Consider the following 12,495-nt stretch of genomic DNA (forward strand, 5'->3'; position numbering starts at 1 on the left):
AAGCACCCGCCAGCTGCCGAAGGCGCCTCAAGGTATATCATAGCCACCAAAGTCTACTACGGTCTACACGTGTTGATCTCGTAGCGACTCTCTGGCCTACAGATCGACGCAATGTCCGTGTGCTGCCCCCGATATCAAGAGCGCCCACGCCCACCGCACCCGCCTCCAGCGGGACCGCAGACGCCGATGGAACTTATGCCTTGCGTCTGATGAACGCATCGCCTGCACTCTGCGCCACTGTGGTTCCTCTTGCCGTACGCGAAAATCTGCTCTGTTTGCGAACCTCTCTGACTCGAGTGATCTCACCCGCAGGAGAAGAAGACGCAGGCAACGACCCAGCTCCACAAGATCACAGGCTGCAGTCGGCCCACTGCCACCGCACAGCCCGTCAAGATTGGCACGCTGGCTGGAGCGGTACCGCACGACAAGGTCTCGTTCGTCGATACCGTAACGAAGGCGTCAATCGAGTTTCCGCTCTACGCCGAGGAGGAGCTCTTTGTCTGTTCCTTCAAATTAGAACCGCTCAAGCTCGATCCTGGTACTCCACACCACGCCCACACGCTCGAACAGAAGGTCAGGAGGTGCAGTCGCTAACATCTCTCAATTGTCCGCGTCCAGACGAGGTCCCGATCGACGACGACGCGCCCACGACCCACGAGCAGTTCCAGGACGGCCAGCGGAGAAACGCCAAGATGCGCCAGCAGTGCCTGCGCTTCCTCCAGCAGGTCGGCAAGACGCAACCGGAGGTACTTTCGGTGGAGAGGCGAATGGCCTTCATGCGCGACCGACTCGCCGACACCGCCTCGTCGAGAAAGGAGGAATGAAATGGAGCTCAACATCAAGTTGAGGACTCGAGCTTTCCTGCAGTTTGTAGCAACCGCTAAGCTGCAATGTACATGTGTCCCGTCCCACCTTCTTCACGTGATCGGTCGCGATCTTCGTCTTCGTTCTTCGTTCTTCTCTTCACCTTCGCCTTCTCAGGTCTCGTAATCGGTGAAGGGAACTCGGCCGATGGTCTTCTCGCGTTCCTTCTCCTTCTTCTCTCGCTCCTTCTTCTCCTTCTCCTCGAGCGGTTCGAGCAGACTCTTCCACGCGTGGAACTCTTTCTTCTTCCTCTCCTTTTCCTTCTCCCTTTCCTTCTCCTTCTCCTTTTCATGTTGATGTCCTCCTCCATCCTTCTCCTTCTCCTTCTCCTTGTCCTTCTCCTCCAGAGGCTGCAGCAGATGGTACCACGCCTCCAGCTTCTCCTTCTCCTTCTTTTTCTTCTTCTTTTCCTCCTTTTCTCGTTCTTTCTCTTTCTCTTTCTCCTTCTCACCTCCGCTTCCGCCCACCTCGCCGCCGCCACCGGTCGTCAGCGCCGTCGCCGTCGCCGTCGCCGTGGCGCTGGGGTTCGTCGTGGTGGTCGACGCGTCGCCCACCCGCCCGAGCAGCTCATCAAAGTCGCCCCTCACCTTCTTGTTCTCCCTCATCTTTTCCTTCTCTCTTTCCTTCTCCTTCTTCTTCTCTCGCTTTCGCTCTTTTTCCTTTTCCTTCTCATCAGAGCCGCCCATCGCCGACCGGTGGTGCTCGTGGTGGTGGTGGTGGTGCGGCGGGTGGAAGGGCTGGATGAGGCCGCTGTCGTCCGTGGGCGGCGGGCCGTCGGAGATGACGATTCTCTCCAGCCGCCCGTTGCTGTTGGGCCTGCTCCGATTCTTCTTCTTCTCGCTCGAGGCGGCGCTGATCACGACGACCTCCTTCTCACCTTCATCATCGACGGCCTTGTTGCCTTTCTTCTCCTTCTTCAAGCCTCCGCTGCTGCCGCCGCTGCTGCCGCTTTCGTCCTCCTTCTTGCTCTTCTTCTCCTTCTTCTCCTTCTTCTTCTGCTTGGCCTCGTCGATCATCCGTCGTCGCTCCTCCTCCTGCCGCTTGCGCACATCTTCGCCCCACTCCCGCTCGAGGCTCTCCCACACGATGTCGGCCCGCTCCCTCTCCTTCTCCTTCTCCTCGCCTCCCCTCTTCTCGCGGTTGGCCCGCTCCTCCTCCTTCTTCTCCTTCTTCCGCTTCTTGGCCTCGGCCAGCATGCGCTTGCGCTCCTCCTGCTGCACCCGCCGCAGGCTCTCATCGCCCACGCCCCACTCCGTCTCCAACGTCTTCCACAGCTCCAGCTCCTCTGTGTGCGTGTGCCAACAAGTCAGCTACGCACACGCACGACCGCACACGCACATGCACGACCGCGCACGTGCCTTGGAGCTTTCGGTTTCGGAGGTGCGGCGAGTGCGCATCGTCGAGGGTGTACTTGGCGATCTGATCCCTCTTCTCGTCATCGGCCAGGTCCATGCCGCGGTAGACTCGGAACGAAATACTGCGATCGGCCGATCGTGTTCGTCTGTGCCCTGGCAGACACACAACACACAACACGACACACGGTGTGTGTTAGTCGACACAACACACAACACACAACACAAAACACGCAACACGCAACACGCAACACGCAACACGCAACACGATGCGAAGATGGTCGTACTGGTCTCGGAAGAGGCGGAGGAGAGTTGCGATTTCTTGCTCGGCCCGGGCGAGGCGTCGGTCTTACTCAGCCCGCCGCGCTGGAAGGGCGAGTTGGGCATCGACACGGGCGACGAGGGCGTCGAGGAGCTCGACCCGGCGCGCAGCATGGTGGGCAGCGCGAGGAAGCTCGTCGGCGTGTTCGACCCGGATGACCCCTTCTTCTTTTTCCTCTTCTTCTCCTTCTCTTTTTCTTTTTCTTTCTCCTTGCTCTTGCCCTCTCTGCTGTGGCTTCGCCCGCTGCCCTCTCGGCTCTTGTTTTTGCGCTTGGTGGTCATCACGCTGTTGTCGGCGTTGTGGGTGATGATGGGGTTGTTGTCGATGTTGTCGTAGACGTCGTCGTCTTCATCATCGCCCTCGCCCTCGAGAATAAGGCGCAGCGTCTTGGGCGAGTCGAACGAGTGCGACCGCTCGCGCACCAGCTTCGAAGCCGACGCCGCCGCGAACCCGCGCGGCGTGCTGCCACCCGATGATGTGGTCGTGGTGGCCGACGCGCTGCCTTCGTCGTCGTCGACGACGCCTCTGGGAATCGGTGACCGCTGCAGGCGCGTGGTGTGGTTGCCGCTGCTGCCGCTGCCCCCGGCCGAGGTGCTGGTGCTCCGCTTGCTTCGCTTTTGGCGTATGCGGACCCGGGCCGACGAGGCGGCGGGCGAGGACGAACCGCTGCGGGGCTCGTCGTCTGTAACGTCGTCCGACGAACTCAAACCATCTATGCACACCCCTGTCAGACACAACACACATGACACACACACGCCGCACACGCACACGACACGACACGCGCCACCGCACACGCACACGCGCATACCTCGGAGAGATAAGGGTTCTTCGCTGTCGCTCCGAAAGTCGACATCGAGGGTGAGGGCTTTGCGCGCCGGGCGAAACTTGCCGCCCTCGGCCTCCTGCAGGACCCGGACGGTGGGCGGCTTGGGCCTGTCCTCGCTTCCGCCGCTGCCGCCGCTGCCGCCGCCCGACGTCGGTTCGGGCAGGAGGGGCGACGCCGCAGCAGCCGCCCCCGCTGTGGACGGGTCCTGGAACTTGAGGCTGCAGTACTTGGCCCGAATCCAGGCGTCGAGCACCCTGCAACACCAGAAAGGGAAATTATTATAAATAAAGAAACGAAATTTATTATTATTGTTATTTTCGTTTCTATATCTATTTCGAAAAAGAGATAATGAATACATAAAAGAATAATAAGAATAAGAAAAGGCTGGTGTACGTGGAGGAGGAGGTGTTGGTGGGTTTGGTGAAGCCGGGCGGGATGTAGGCCTCGTAGACGCGGTTGACCGCGGGGTTCCCTCGCGACTCGACCATCTGGTCGGGGAAGTGAGTGACCAATCCATTCACCACCCACACAACACGCAAGCCAACACACCACGAGAAAAGAAGAAGTGGGGGAAGAATGTAGGCAATGATGGTTGGTGGAGGTGATGGGGCCATGGATGGTGCACCTCCAATTGTTCGTCGGACCAGAGGTCGAGCTCTAGTGAACGGACACGCGTGATTTGCACGCCCAGCGATCGGTGCACGCCTTTGGCAAAGGCCAAGCCCAAGGTCAGGACGGGCCAAACAATCGAAAGAGCGAAGAACGGCGAAAAGCGAAAGGCAAAAAGCGAAGAGGGGTGAGGTCAGCACCAGAGCAGCGAATGCAGATGACGACCCCCAACGTCAGCGAAACCCACCTTGGAGCTGCCATCAAAAGGACAAAAGAAAAGATTAGTGGAACGATTAGAGTTGTTGGGGGGGGGGTGGACGAGGAAGAATTGGGAGTTTAAATGGAAAAATGAAGATCAAGGAGATCAAGGATGACAAATGAGACGCAAACCTTCAGCATTGCAGTCGGCACATCTGTCGTTGGCTGTGCAGATGGCTTGAAGCCGTAGATGAACGCTTTCGGGTGTCTCGGCGCAGAACATCTCTGGTCAAGATGTGCCAAGAGGATGGATGGATGGAGAGCTCGATCGATCTGTCGTTGTCACCCACGCGTTCTGTTCACCGCACACGTGTGGTGGTAGCAGTGTTGCGCTCACGCAACTGTCGTAAAGCACCAAATATATCAATTATCTTTTATTATTCTTATTTTTTTATTTTAAATGCTAAGAATGCTCGGCATTTATCGAAACCATGGTTTTTAGTTTGTACATGTGTGTCGTCTTGTCGTTATTTGCGCCTCTGAAGACGTGCTGGCGACGTCCTTCCCGGCAGAAGGAGAAGAAGATGAAGAGGAGAAGGCCAAGGCCAACGAAGCCGGTGGAGAAGATGGAGGAGTAGGTGATGTTGGTGGTCGACAGAGCAGAGGCCAGTGGAAGGCCGACAGCCAGAGCAATGAACGAAGAAGGGAGCCGCTCGTGCGCGGCCGACGAAGTGTCCCCATCGCCGTCGGAGGAGCAGATCTTGGACGCCGGTGAGAGGACCGTGAAGTTGGCCCAGCAGGACATGACAGTCCCTCCGCTAGAGGTCACGTTGAACGTCACCGTGTGTGTGCCCACAGACACATCGGTCCGAGGTCGAGGCGACTAAACGGCACACACGACACGACACGCACGACACATCGCACACGACACACAGATAAGCCTTCTACAGGAGTAGGAGGCATGACGAGTTGAGTGGAGTTGGGGAATGCCGTACTTGTGTGATGACCACCGAGCTGCAGTTGGTGGTGGAGATGGAGTGGGTCATGTCAGGCACGCCGCAGGTGCAGTCGGTATCGGCCAGCAGGTAGACCGACTGCGCGCACGAAGCAATCGAACACCCTGCGCCATCACGACACACGCGAGAGGGCACCTGGTCAGCATTGCATTCCTTAGGTATATGTGCCCCGCAAAAGGCCGCGCGCGACCTTTGGGGCAAGACCATGGCAGCACCGCACGCACAGTTCTTCGGTCGTGGTGGCGGCCAGGTGGTGGTGTCTGGTGGTGAGGAGTACCTTGGGCAGTGGATGCGTGGGCACAGAGGCACAGGACGACCGTTACAAAGACGGCCCACACCGTCTCCGTGGAGGCCCGCAAGCTGAGCAGTGGAGGATCTGTCTTCGCTCGCCACGGGTCTTTCTTTGGCAGCTGCTGCTGTTGTTGTGTTGTTGCATGCCACGACGTCATCATGATGCTGATGTAGCCCCTACCCTGCCCTTCTTCTTCCTCTTCCTCCTCCTTCTGCGCGTTCTTCCTCCTTCTCAGTGGCCAACAAACAAGAAGGCTCTCGCGTTGCCCGCGCCACTCACCTCTCTGCGGGCTGCGGGGCCGGCGCACACGGTGTGGTCCCCGCGGAAATTAGAATCGTGATATCCCACAACATTCCAAGCATTCCTCCCAGTTGCGGGCCAAGGTGCCGTGTGCGGGGCGCCAAAGGAAATAAAAAGAACGTGTCGAGATCATGACGCTCCTCCTTCTTCGTCCATTGGTTGCGGTCGAACGACAAAGTCGGCGTCTTCGAGATCTTCTCCCTCTTCATCATCTTCTTCTTCAGACGAGGAGCTGGCCCACTCGTCGATGCCCTTGCGCTTCTTGCGCTTCTCCTCCTGGTCGGCCTTGCGCTGCTCCTCGTTGCGGAGCTTGGCCTCGGCGACCAGCTGCGGGAACCACTCCTCGTTGCGGACCACCGACAGGTCGTCGTCCTCCACCAGCTCCCGCGCCTGCAGGTTGTTGGCCTCCAGGCAGCTGCGCAGACACGCCTCACACTCCGCTGCGAGACCGCACACACGACACACGCGACACGCGACACACGCAACACGACACGACACACGGTAAGTGGGCGGGTGTGGTGGCCGAGAAGGAGAGGGAGAGAGACAGATACCGGTGCGACCGCGCAGGGCGTAGAGGGAGGCCAGGTTGTAGAGGCTGTCGTCGTTCTGGGCCTCGCTCTCCCTGAAGTAGACCTCGGCCAAGCGATAGCCCTCCTCCTGGACCTGCGGCTCGTTCGAAAGCTTGGCCATCCGCAGGTAGCACAGACCCAGATTGCCTGCATGCAGCATACGCGCGTAATTGCACAGCATCAACATCGGTTCTGCTCTAGAGCTTCACTCTCACCACCACCACCGATCTGTGGTGATGAGCGTTTATGCCGCTAGGTCGTACCTTTCACGAGGCCCATCCAGTCGACGTCGTCGTCCTCCAATTCCTCGAGGGCGCATTGCAGGATGCTCTTGGCGAGTGCGAGACCTGAGTTTTTTCTCCCCCGAAGCGGTGAGCCAATCAGACTCTGATCCTAGTGTGCGGTTTCATGGAAAAAAGACACACAACACACACACACACACACACACGGGCACACACGGGCACACGGGAGGACAGACAGACCTTTGAACACCTTGTCCATCGTCTCCGGACGGTTGAACCGGAGCGTTTGGGTGTAGACGATGCTGGCCCACTCGATGTGACACTCCATGTCAAAGTCGCACAGGTAGAACTTGTTCGGGTCCTCGGGGGGCGGCTTGAGTTCATCGCCGGCCTCCTCCTCCTCTTGCTCCTTCGTCAGATCTGTTGCGCTGCCTTGAGCTGCGCAGGGGAAAATGCAATCGATTTGGCGTGTGAGTCGCACATGGCTGCCGCAACTGTGTGGTACATTGCATTGGCTGCTCGGGTGAACGTAATAAGCAACGTCGCGCACCCTTAACTTCGGTCAAGGGACCAAGTTCGCGTTCCATCTGAGCGAACAGATCGCTGTCGGCACGCAGCGTCCGCTTGATTCGCCTGTGGCACTCCTCCCACAGCTGTGCGTGGCGGCGGTGGCGGCGGTGGCCGGGAGTGTCAGCGCCCGGGTGGGTGCACATGGGGGGGGGGATTAATTCGTACCTCGTGGATGAGCGCGTCGTGGGCCGGCGCCGGCAGGCATCGGTCCCGCCAGGTGTTGTAGGTGAAGATCGAGTGCACGCAGGTCTTCACTCCATAGGCAACCTCGTAATCCTCGAGACCATCCTGGACGAGCACAAAGTCAAATAAATAAATAAATAAATGATGAATAACATTATATAAGAATAGAACAGATATTTTAACAATGAGAATTGTAACGAGAAACGTGATGGGCTCGTACAGCGATATCGGCTTCCACCGCTTTGTCGAAGGCCGCCAAGGCCCTGTGGACGAGCTCTGGTGCGAGTAAGAGGCGGCCGAGGGTGAGCACAGAGGAGAACGCAAGAGACCAGCCAGTTTGTTTGGGTCGCGGAGAAGGAAAGGGGCGCCGACCTTGTTCCTTCGCTGGGTCGAGTATGGTTTGGCGTTTGCCCGAAATGTAGCGGCGTGCTTGCTCCAACAGCGAGTGACCATACGCCCAGAAGAGCTCAGCACGCTTGGCTAGCCGAAGCAATAGAAACGCCGGTTATGAGCGCACGACACGACACGACACGACACGACACGACACGACCAACGACACGACACGACCAACGACACGACCAACGACACGAGGGGGTTGGAGGGCTCACTTGGGTCGAAGTTTGAAGCGCCAATCCGCAGGGAGCTTTCATAAATCTCGTTCGATCTGTTCCAAAGCTGTGTTATCTGGTCGTACAGGTCGGGGCTCAGCTCGCAGTCCTCCAACTCCTTGCCGCCCTCGGCCTGCTGCGCTTCCCTTTGCTCCTTCTCTTTCATCAGCCGCATGCGCCTGACCAGCGCCTTGGCCCAGTCCTTGACCGTGTTCGGCATGCCTGGCGCGCGAAACGGGTCACAGAGAACAGCATGAGCCTCAAATGACAATAAACAAACATATATGAAAATTTACTAATAATACTACTTAAATAAACAATCATTAAGTCCTTAAATAATTAAATCATTATCATAAATAGAGCGAAAAAGAAACAGCGTACGGGAGTGATTCGCGGGCAGCAGGGAGTAGCCCGAGTGGAACTCCTCGCAGGCGACCATGAAAAGCTTCAGGGCCTCATCGGTGTCCATCTCGTCCAAGGCATCCAAAGCCTGCGGCCGGCAAACGTTTCGTTGGCATTACTCCAGAATACGAGCCGCGTTGTTGTGTGCCGTGCGTGTTGTGTGCCTGATGGGTGTACATACTTTTTCGCGTAATATCTCACCCCAGGCGATGTACTTGAGCGCCTCCATCGTGCGCTTGATGCCGGTCATGCGCTTCCTCGTCGTGCGGTCGATCCAGTACTCCTTTTCCATGTCGCCCATCGTGCCGTTCTTGATGCCCTTCTGTTGGCGCACAGCGAGGACGAGCACATCATCACACAACCTTGTGAGCCAACCGAAACGCACACGACACACACACGACACACGCACGACACACACCACACCGGGATGTGTTACATCATAGGCGGCAGTGTCCGGGGTGGCCTTGCCGCGGGCCGCGTTGCGTTCGAGCTTGCGGCGCTTGATCTGCTCGCGCTCGAGCTGGAGGAAGGAGATGCAGTGCTTCTTCTCCACTTCGTACCGCACGGCGAACAGCCCGCGCCAGTCCCGCTCACGCGCCACCGAGACGTGCGTGGCGTCGGAGAAACACAACTTGACGTGCGAGATGAGCACCACCTCTTCCCGCGTACCGTCGCCAGTGCTGTGAGAAGTGCTGCTTGATGTCTCGGGCGGTGCTGCACCGCCCTCCGTCGAAGAAGATGAAGCAGCTGATGAAGGATCGAGTGATTGAGATGAGGAGACCACGGAAGTAGGAGGCAAAAGTGAAGCTTGTTGAGGTTGCGTTGTGGTTGAGCCGTGATGGCCGGGTGGGGAAGCGATGGAGGGGAGGCATTGCTGCAGGCTGATGTCGAAGACGTGGCAGTAGAGATCGCGCCACAGCTTGTTCTCCGACGCGGTGGCGCTGAATTGGGAACAGACCAATGAGGCCCGCGACAGATCGCGCGCCGACAGGTACGAGAATATGCACTCCAGCACCTCCGGCGGCAGACTGGTGAGCACCACCCCTGCCTCATCAGTCGACGCGCTCGCCATCGTCAATCTTTCGATTGCTGCAAACCACAATTTCTTCTATTTTCTTTTTCTTCTTCGTCGATTTCGCGATTTTCTTTTTGTTAGCGGAGTTTCCGAAAATGAGAAACGACCAATTTGGTGTCGGTCGCACTCCCGCCTTTCTTCTTCGACCCCACCTTCAACCCAGTTTCGGCAAACCTACTGTCAGGCAATGGCGGCGACTGTACCGACGACGGCGACGGAGCTGGAGGTGCTGTGGCAGAAGGCGGCGCAGTACATGGAGCAGCTGGGGGCGGACCTGTCAGAGCAGCCATCCAACGAATCGGTGGTGTGGCCGTTGGGCGGCGTGGCGACATACCTGACCACCATCTTCGTGCTCTGGCTCTGGATGCGCAACAAGCCCGCCGGCACGTTCGACAAGGCCCTCCGCTGGCCCCTGGTCATCCACAACTACATCCTCTGCCTCTTCTCGCTGGCGCTGGTCGTCGGCATCGGCTACCGAGTAGTGACCATCTACACATCGTGCGCCCACGGCCTCTACGCCGTCTACTGCGGATGCACCGAGGCGCCGGAGCTGAGCAAGGCCATGACCTTCTGGGCCTACCTCTTCTACCTCTCCAAGTACTACGAGCTGTTCGATACCGTCTTCCTCGTCCTCCGGAAGCGGCCGCTCACCTTCCTCCACGTCTACCACCACGCCATCGTCATGCCCATGTGCTGGTTCGCCATCAACCAAGGTAAGCCCCTTCACCAAGTTCAGATTAAGTCAGCCCCAATTTATCTCTCCAATTTTTACGGACCCAACGGCTCAAAATCGCTCTCAATTCTGTAATCATCTCCCGATTTCAATCGCTTGGTGAATGCTCCATCACCATCCGCCCTGCCGCTTCACGGAACCCGCCTTTTCAGTGCTGTGTTGGCCAATTTTATTATTATTAGTAATACTTTTTAAAATATTATTAACACTTCCTCTAAAAAAAATATCAGTCAGAGCGACTGTCTACCTGCTTTCTTGTTGTCATTAATGTTTAAGGTGGCTGTTGCTGACAGTAAACAACCAACCAACCAACCAACCACAGGCATCATCATGGGCTGGATCACCTGCTTCAACAACGCCTTCGTCCACGTCATCATGTACTACTACTTTGCCGAGCAGGCGCGCGGCGCCGGCCCGAAGTGGTGGCGCAAGTACATCACCACGATCCAGATCGTGCAGTTCATGCTCGACTGCGGCACGTCGGTCTTCTTCGGCTACTTCTGGTACGTCGGCACGCCGTGCCACGGCACCATCGAGGCCTGGGTCGCCGCCAACGCCATCGGCATCTCCTTCTTCTTCCTCTTCCTCAACTTCTACGTCAAGCAGTACACGGCCGACAAGCGCGACCGCGCCACCAAGCAGAGGAAGCAGGAGTAAGAGAGTAAGAGAGTTTTTTCAAAACATAAAAAGAGACAATTGCCATATCTGCTAACATATATGCGCTGACATGTTCATCATAGTCACAGCAGAAAAACACTTCATATTTTCGCCATCATCATCTTCTTTTAGATGACGTGGGTGGGGTCCCAAGTGCATCGCCAGCCCTTGTCGAGGGCGTTGATGAGCATCATGTCTTCGGCCGCGATCTCGAAGTCGAACACCTTGCTGTTCTCCTCGAGCTTCTCCCGCACGGACGCCTTGGGGATGACGATCACGTTGTGCTGCATGGCCCACCGCAGGAGCACCTGCGCCGGGGTGCGCTCGCACTTCTTGGCCACGTCGATGATGCGCCTCTCCTTGAGCAGCTCGCCCTTGCCGAACGACGAGTAGGCCTCCATTTGGATGTTGTTCTCCGTGCAGTACTGCAGCAGCTCCCGCTGGTACAGATACGGGTGGAACTCGACCTGATTCACCGCCGGGTTCACCTGCCCAGCGCACACAAGGTAAGCCACACACACACGACACACACAACACACACACACACACACACCACACACACACACACACAGTTTTACGAGGGCAGTACGCGGGCATAGTTGGACAACTCTTTGAGGTGTCGAATGGTGTAGTTGCTGACCCCGATCGCCTTTGCCCTTCCTGATCGTGGCGATGGTCATTGAGTTGTTGCTGTTGACGATGATGATGGTGGTGATGGTGGTGATGGTGGTGATGGTGGTGATGGTGGTGATGGTGGTGATGGCCTGCCACGTGCTTGCTCGGATGGCGCGGGCCTCCTCTCGGTCCTTGGGGTCCTTCGCCACCTCCTCCACGCCGGGCCAATGCACCATGTACAGGTCCAGGTAGTCCACGTCCAAGCTCTCCAGCGTTCTGGTTCCGCGTTTGCGCGTGTCGTGCGTGTCGTGTGCGGGCGGTTTAGCGAACGTGCGCGCATCAGAGCGTCAGTGGAGTCGGGGGCACGCACTTCTGGAACGCGGCCATCGTGCGCTGGTGTCCGTGGTCGGCCGGCCACAGCTTCGAGACCAGGAACAGCTCTTTCCTGCGCACGGACCGCACCGTTATTTATCAAAGGAGGGAGGGTGTCGTCTATCGAGTAGGTTACTTGCCTTGGCACGGGGCAGCTCTTGAGGAAGTTCCCGATCTCGTGTTCGTTGTCATAGTACTTGGCGGTGTCCACCATGCGGTACCCGAAGTCATTCACTGCCCACGCCAGCACCTGTGTGATACACAGAGAAATAGAGGTTTATAAAGAAAAAATGTTTGCCAAAACGAAGGGGGGGGGGTCAGTAGATCTGCATAGATCCAGTGCACCTGTTGGTGAGCCTTTCCAGACATGAACCCCGCAGCGTCGCGTACGCCTCCCCTCTTCGTCAAAGAGAGGGAGCAGTACCTCTGAGATTCTGTGTTGGTTGTAGAGTCGATAGGTGCCGAGCCCAATGACCGGCATACGAACGCCATTGTTCAGCAGCACCTTGGCCTGATTCATCTGTAGTCTCACTCTCTTTGTTTTACTTACTACTACCTCGCCCGGTGCGTTTTAGTTGTACAAAAAGATGCAGGTCCTGATGTTATGTTGTTGTAAAGATGAAGAAACAAGAACGCGCGCCAGCTACACAATACGCCTCACGGGTGTCTGCGTCTGGTTGAGCGGTCTCG

At 57.4% G+C, this 12,495-nt stretch overlaps 5 protein-coding genes and 1 pseudogene across 5 annotated transcripts; 2 read left to right on the forward strand and 4 right to left on the reverse strand.

Moving 5' to 3' along the window:
- Positions 1-209: 209 nt before the first annotated feature.
- ACA1_092700 (uncharacterized protein) lies at positions 210-824 on the forward strand (the record flags this gene model as incomplete). Its single annotated transcript, XM_004334702.1, has 3 exons — positions 210-254; positions 313-538; positions 619-824. 3 exons carry the CDS (start codon positions 210-212, stop codon positions 822-824), a joined length of 477 nt encoding a protein of 158 aa, XP_004334750.1.
- Positions 825-977: 153 nt separating this feature from the next.
- ACA1_092710 (Arf GTPase activating protein) lies at positions 978-4,454 on the reverse strand (the record flags this gene model as incomplete). The annotated part of the gene is made up of 7 exons (XM_004334703.1): positions 978-2,147; positions 2,203-2,372; positions 2,504-3,262; positions 3,347-3,618; positions 3,758-3,852; positions 3,990-4,069; positions 4,364-4,454. The coding sequence occupies 7 exons, from the start codon at positions 4,452-4,454 to the stop codon at positions 978-980; spliced, it is 2,637 nt and encodes an 878-aa protein (XP_004334751.1).
- Positions 4,455-4,698: 244 nt separating this feature from the next.
- ACA1_092720 lies at positions 4,699-5,636 on the reverse strand (annotated as a pseudogene).
- Positions 5,637-5,908: 272 nt separating this feature from the next.
- ACA1_092730 (Fbox domain containing protein) lies at positions 5,909-9,425 on the reverse strand (the record flags this gene model as incomplete). Its single annotated transcript, XM_004334704.1, has 12 exons — positions 5,909-6,219; positions 6,331-6,495; positions 6,612-6,695; positions 6,831-7,028; positions 7,141-7,243; positions 7,326-7,448; positions 7,564-7,619; positions 7,716-7,823; positions 7,952-8,173; positions 8,333-8,441; positions 8,535-8,675; positions 8,772-9,425. 12 exons carry the CDS (start codon positions 9,423-9,425, stop codon positions 5,909-5,911), a joined length of 2,274 nt encoding a protein of 757 aa, XP_004334752.1.
- A 190-nt stretch (positions 9,426-9,615) lies between these two features.
- On the forward strand, positions 9,616-10,818 carry ACA1_092740 (steroid isomerase; the record flags this gene model as incomplete). The annotated part of the gene is made up of 2 exons (XM_004334705.1): positions 9,616-10,141; positions 10,484-10,818. 2 exons carry the CDS (start codon positions 9,616-9,618, stop codon positions 10,816-10,818), a joined length of 861 nt encoding a protein of 286 aa, XP_004334753.1.
- Positions 10,819-10,946: 128 nt separating this feature from the next.
- Positions 10,947-12,325, reverse strand: ACA1_092750 (oxidoreductase, aldo/keto reductase superfamily protein; the record flags this gene model as incomplete). Its single annotated transcript, XM_004334706.1, has 5 exons — positions 10,947-11,306; positions 11,397-11,709; positions 11,804-11,871; positions 11,942-12,055; positions 12,230-12,325. 5 exons carry the CDS (start codon positions 12,323-12,325, stop codon positions 10,947-10,949), a joined length of 951 nt encoding a protein of 316 aa, XP_004334754.1.
- Positions 12,326-12,495: the final 170 nt, after the last annotated feature.

This window comes from Acanthamoeba castellanii (genome assembly GCF_000313135.1).
Source record: "Acanthamoeba castellanii str. Neff unplaced genomic scaffold scf7180000084645, whole genome shotgun sequence".
NCBI lineage: Eukaryota > Discosea > Longamoebia > Acanthamoebidae > Acanthamoeba > Acanthamoeba castellanii.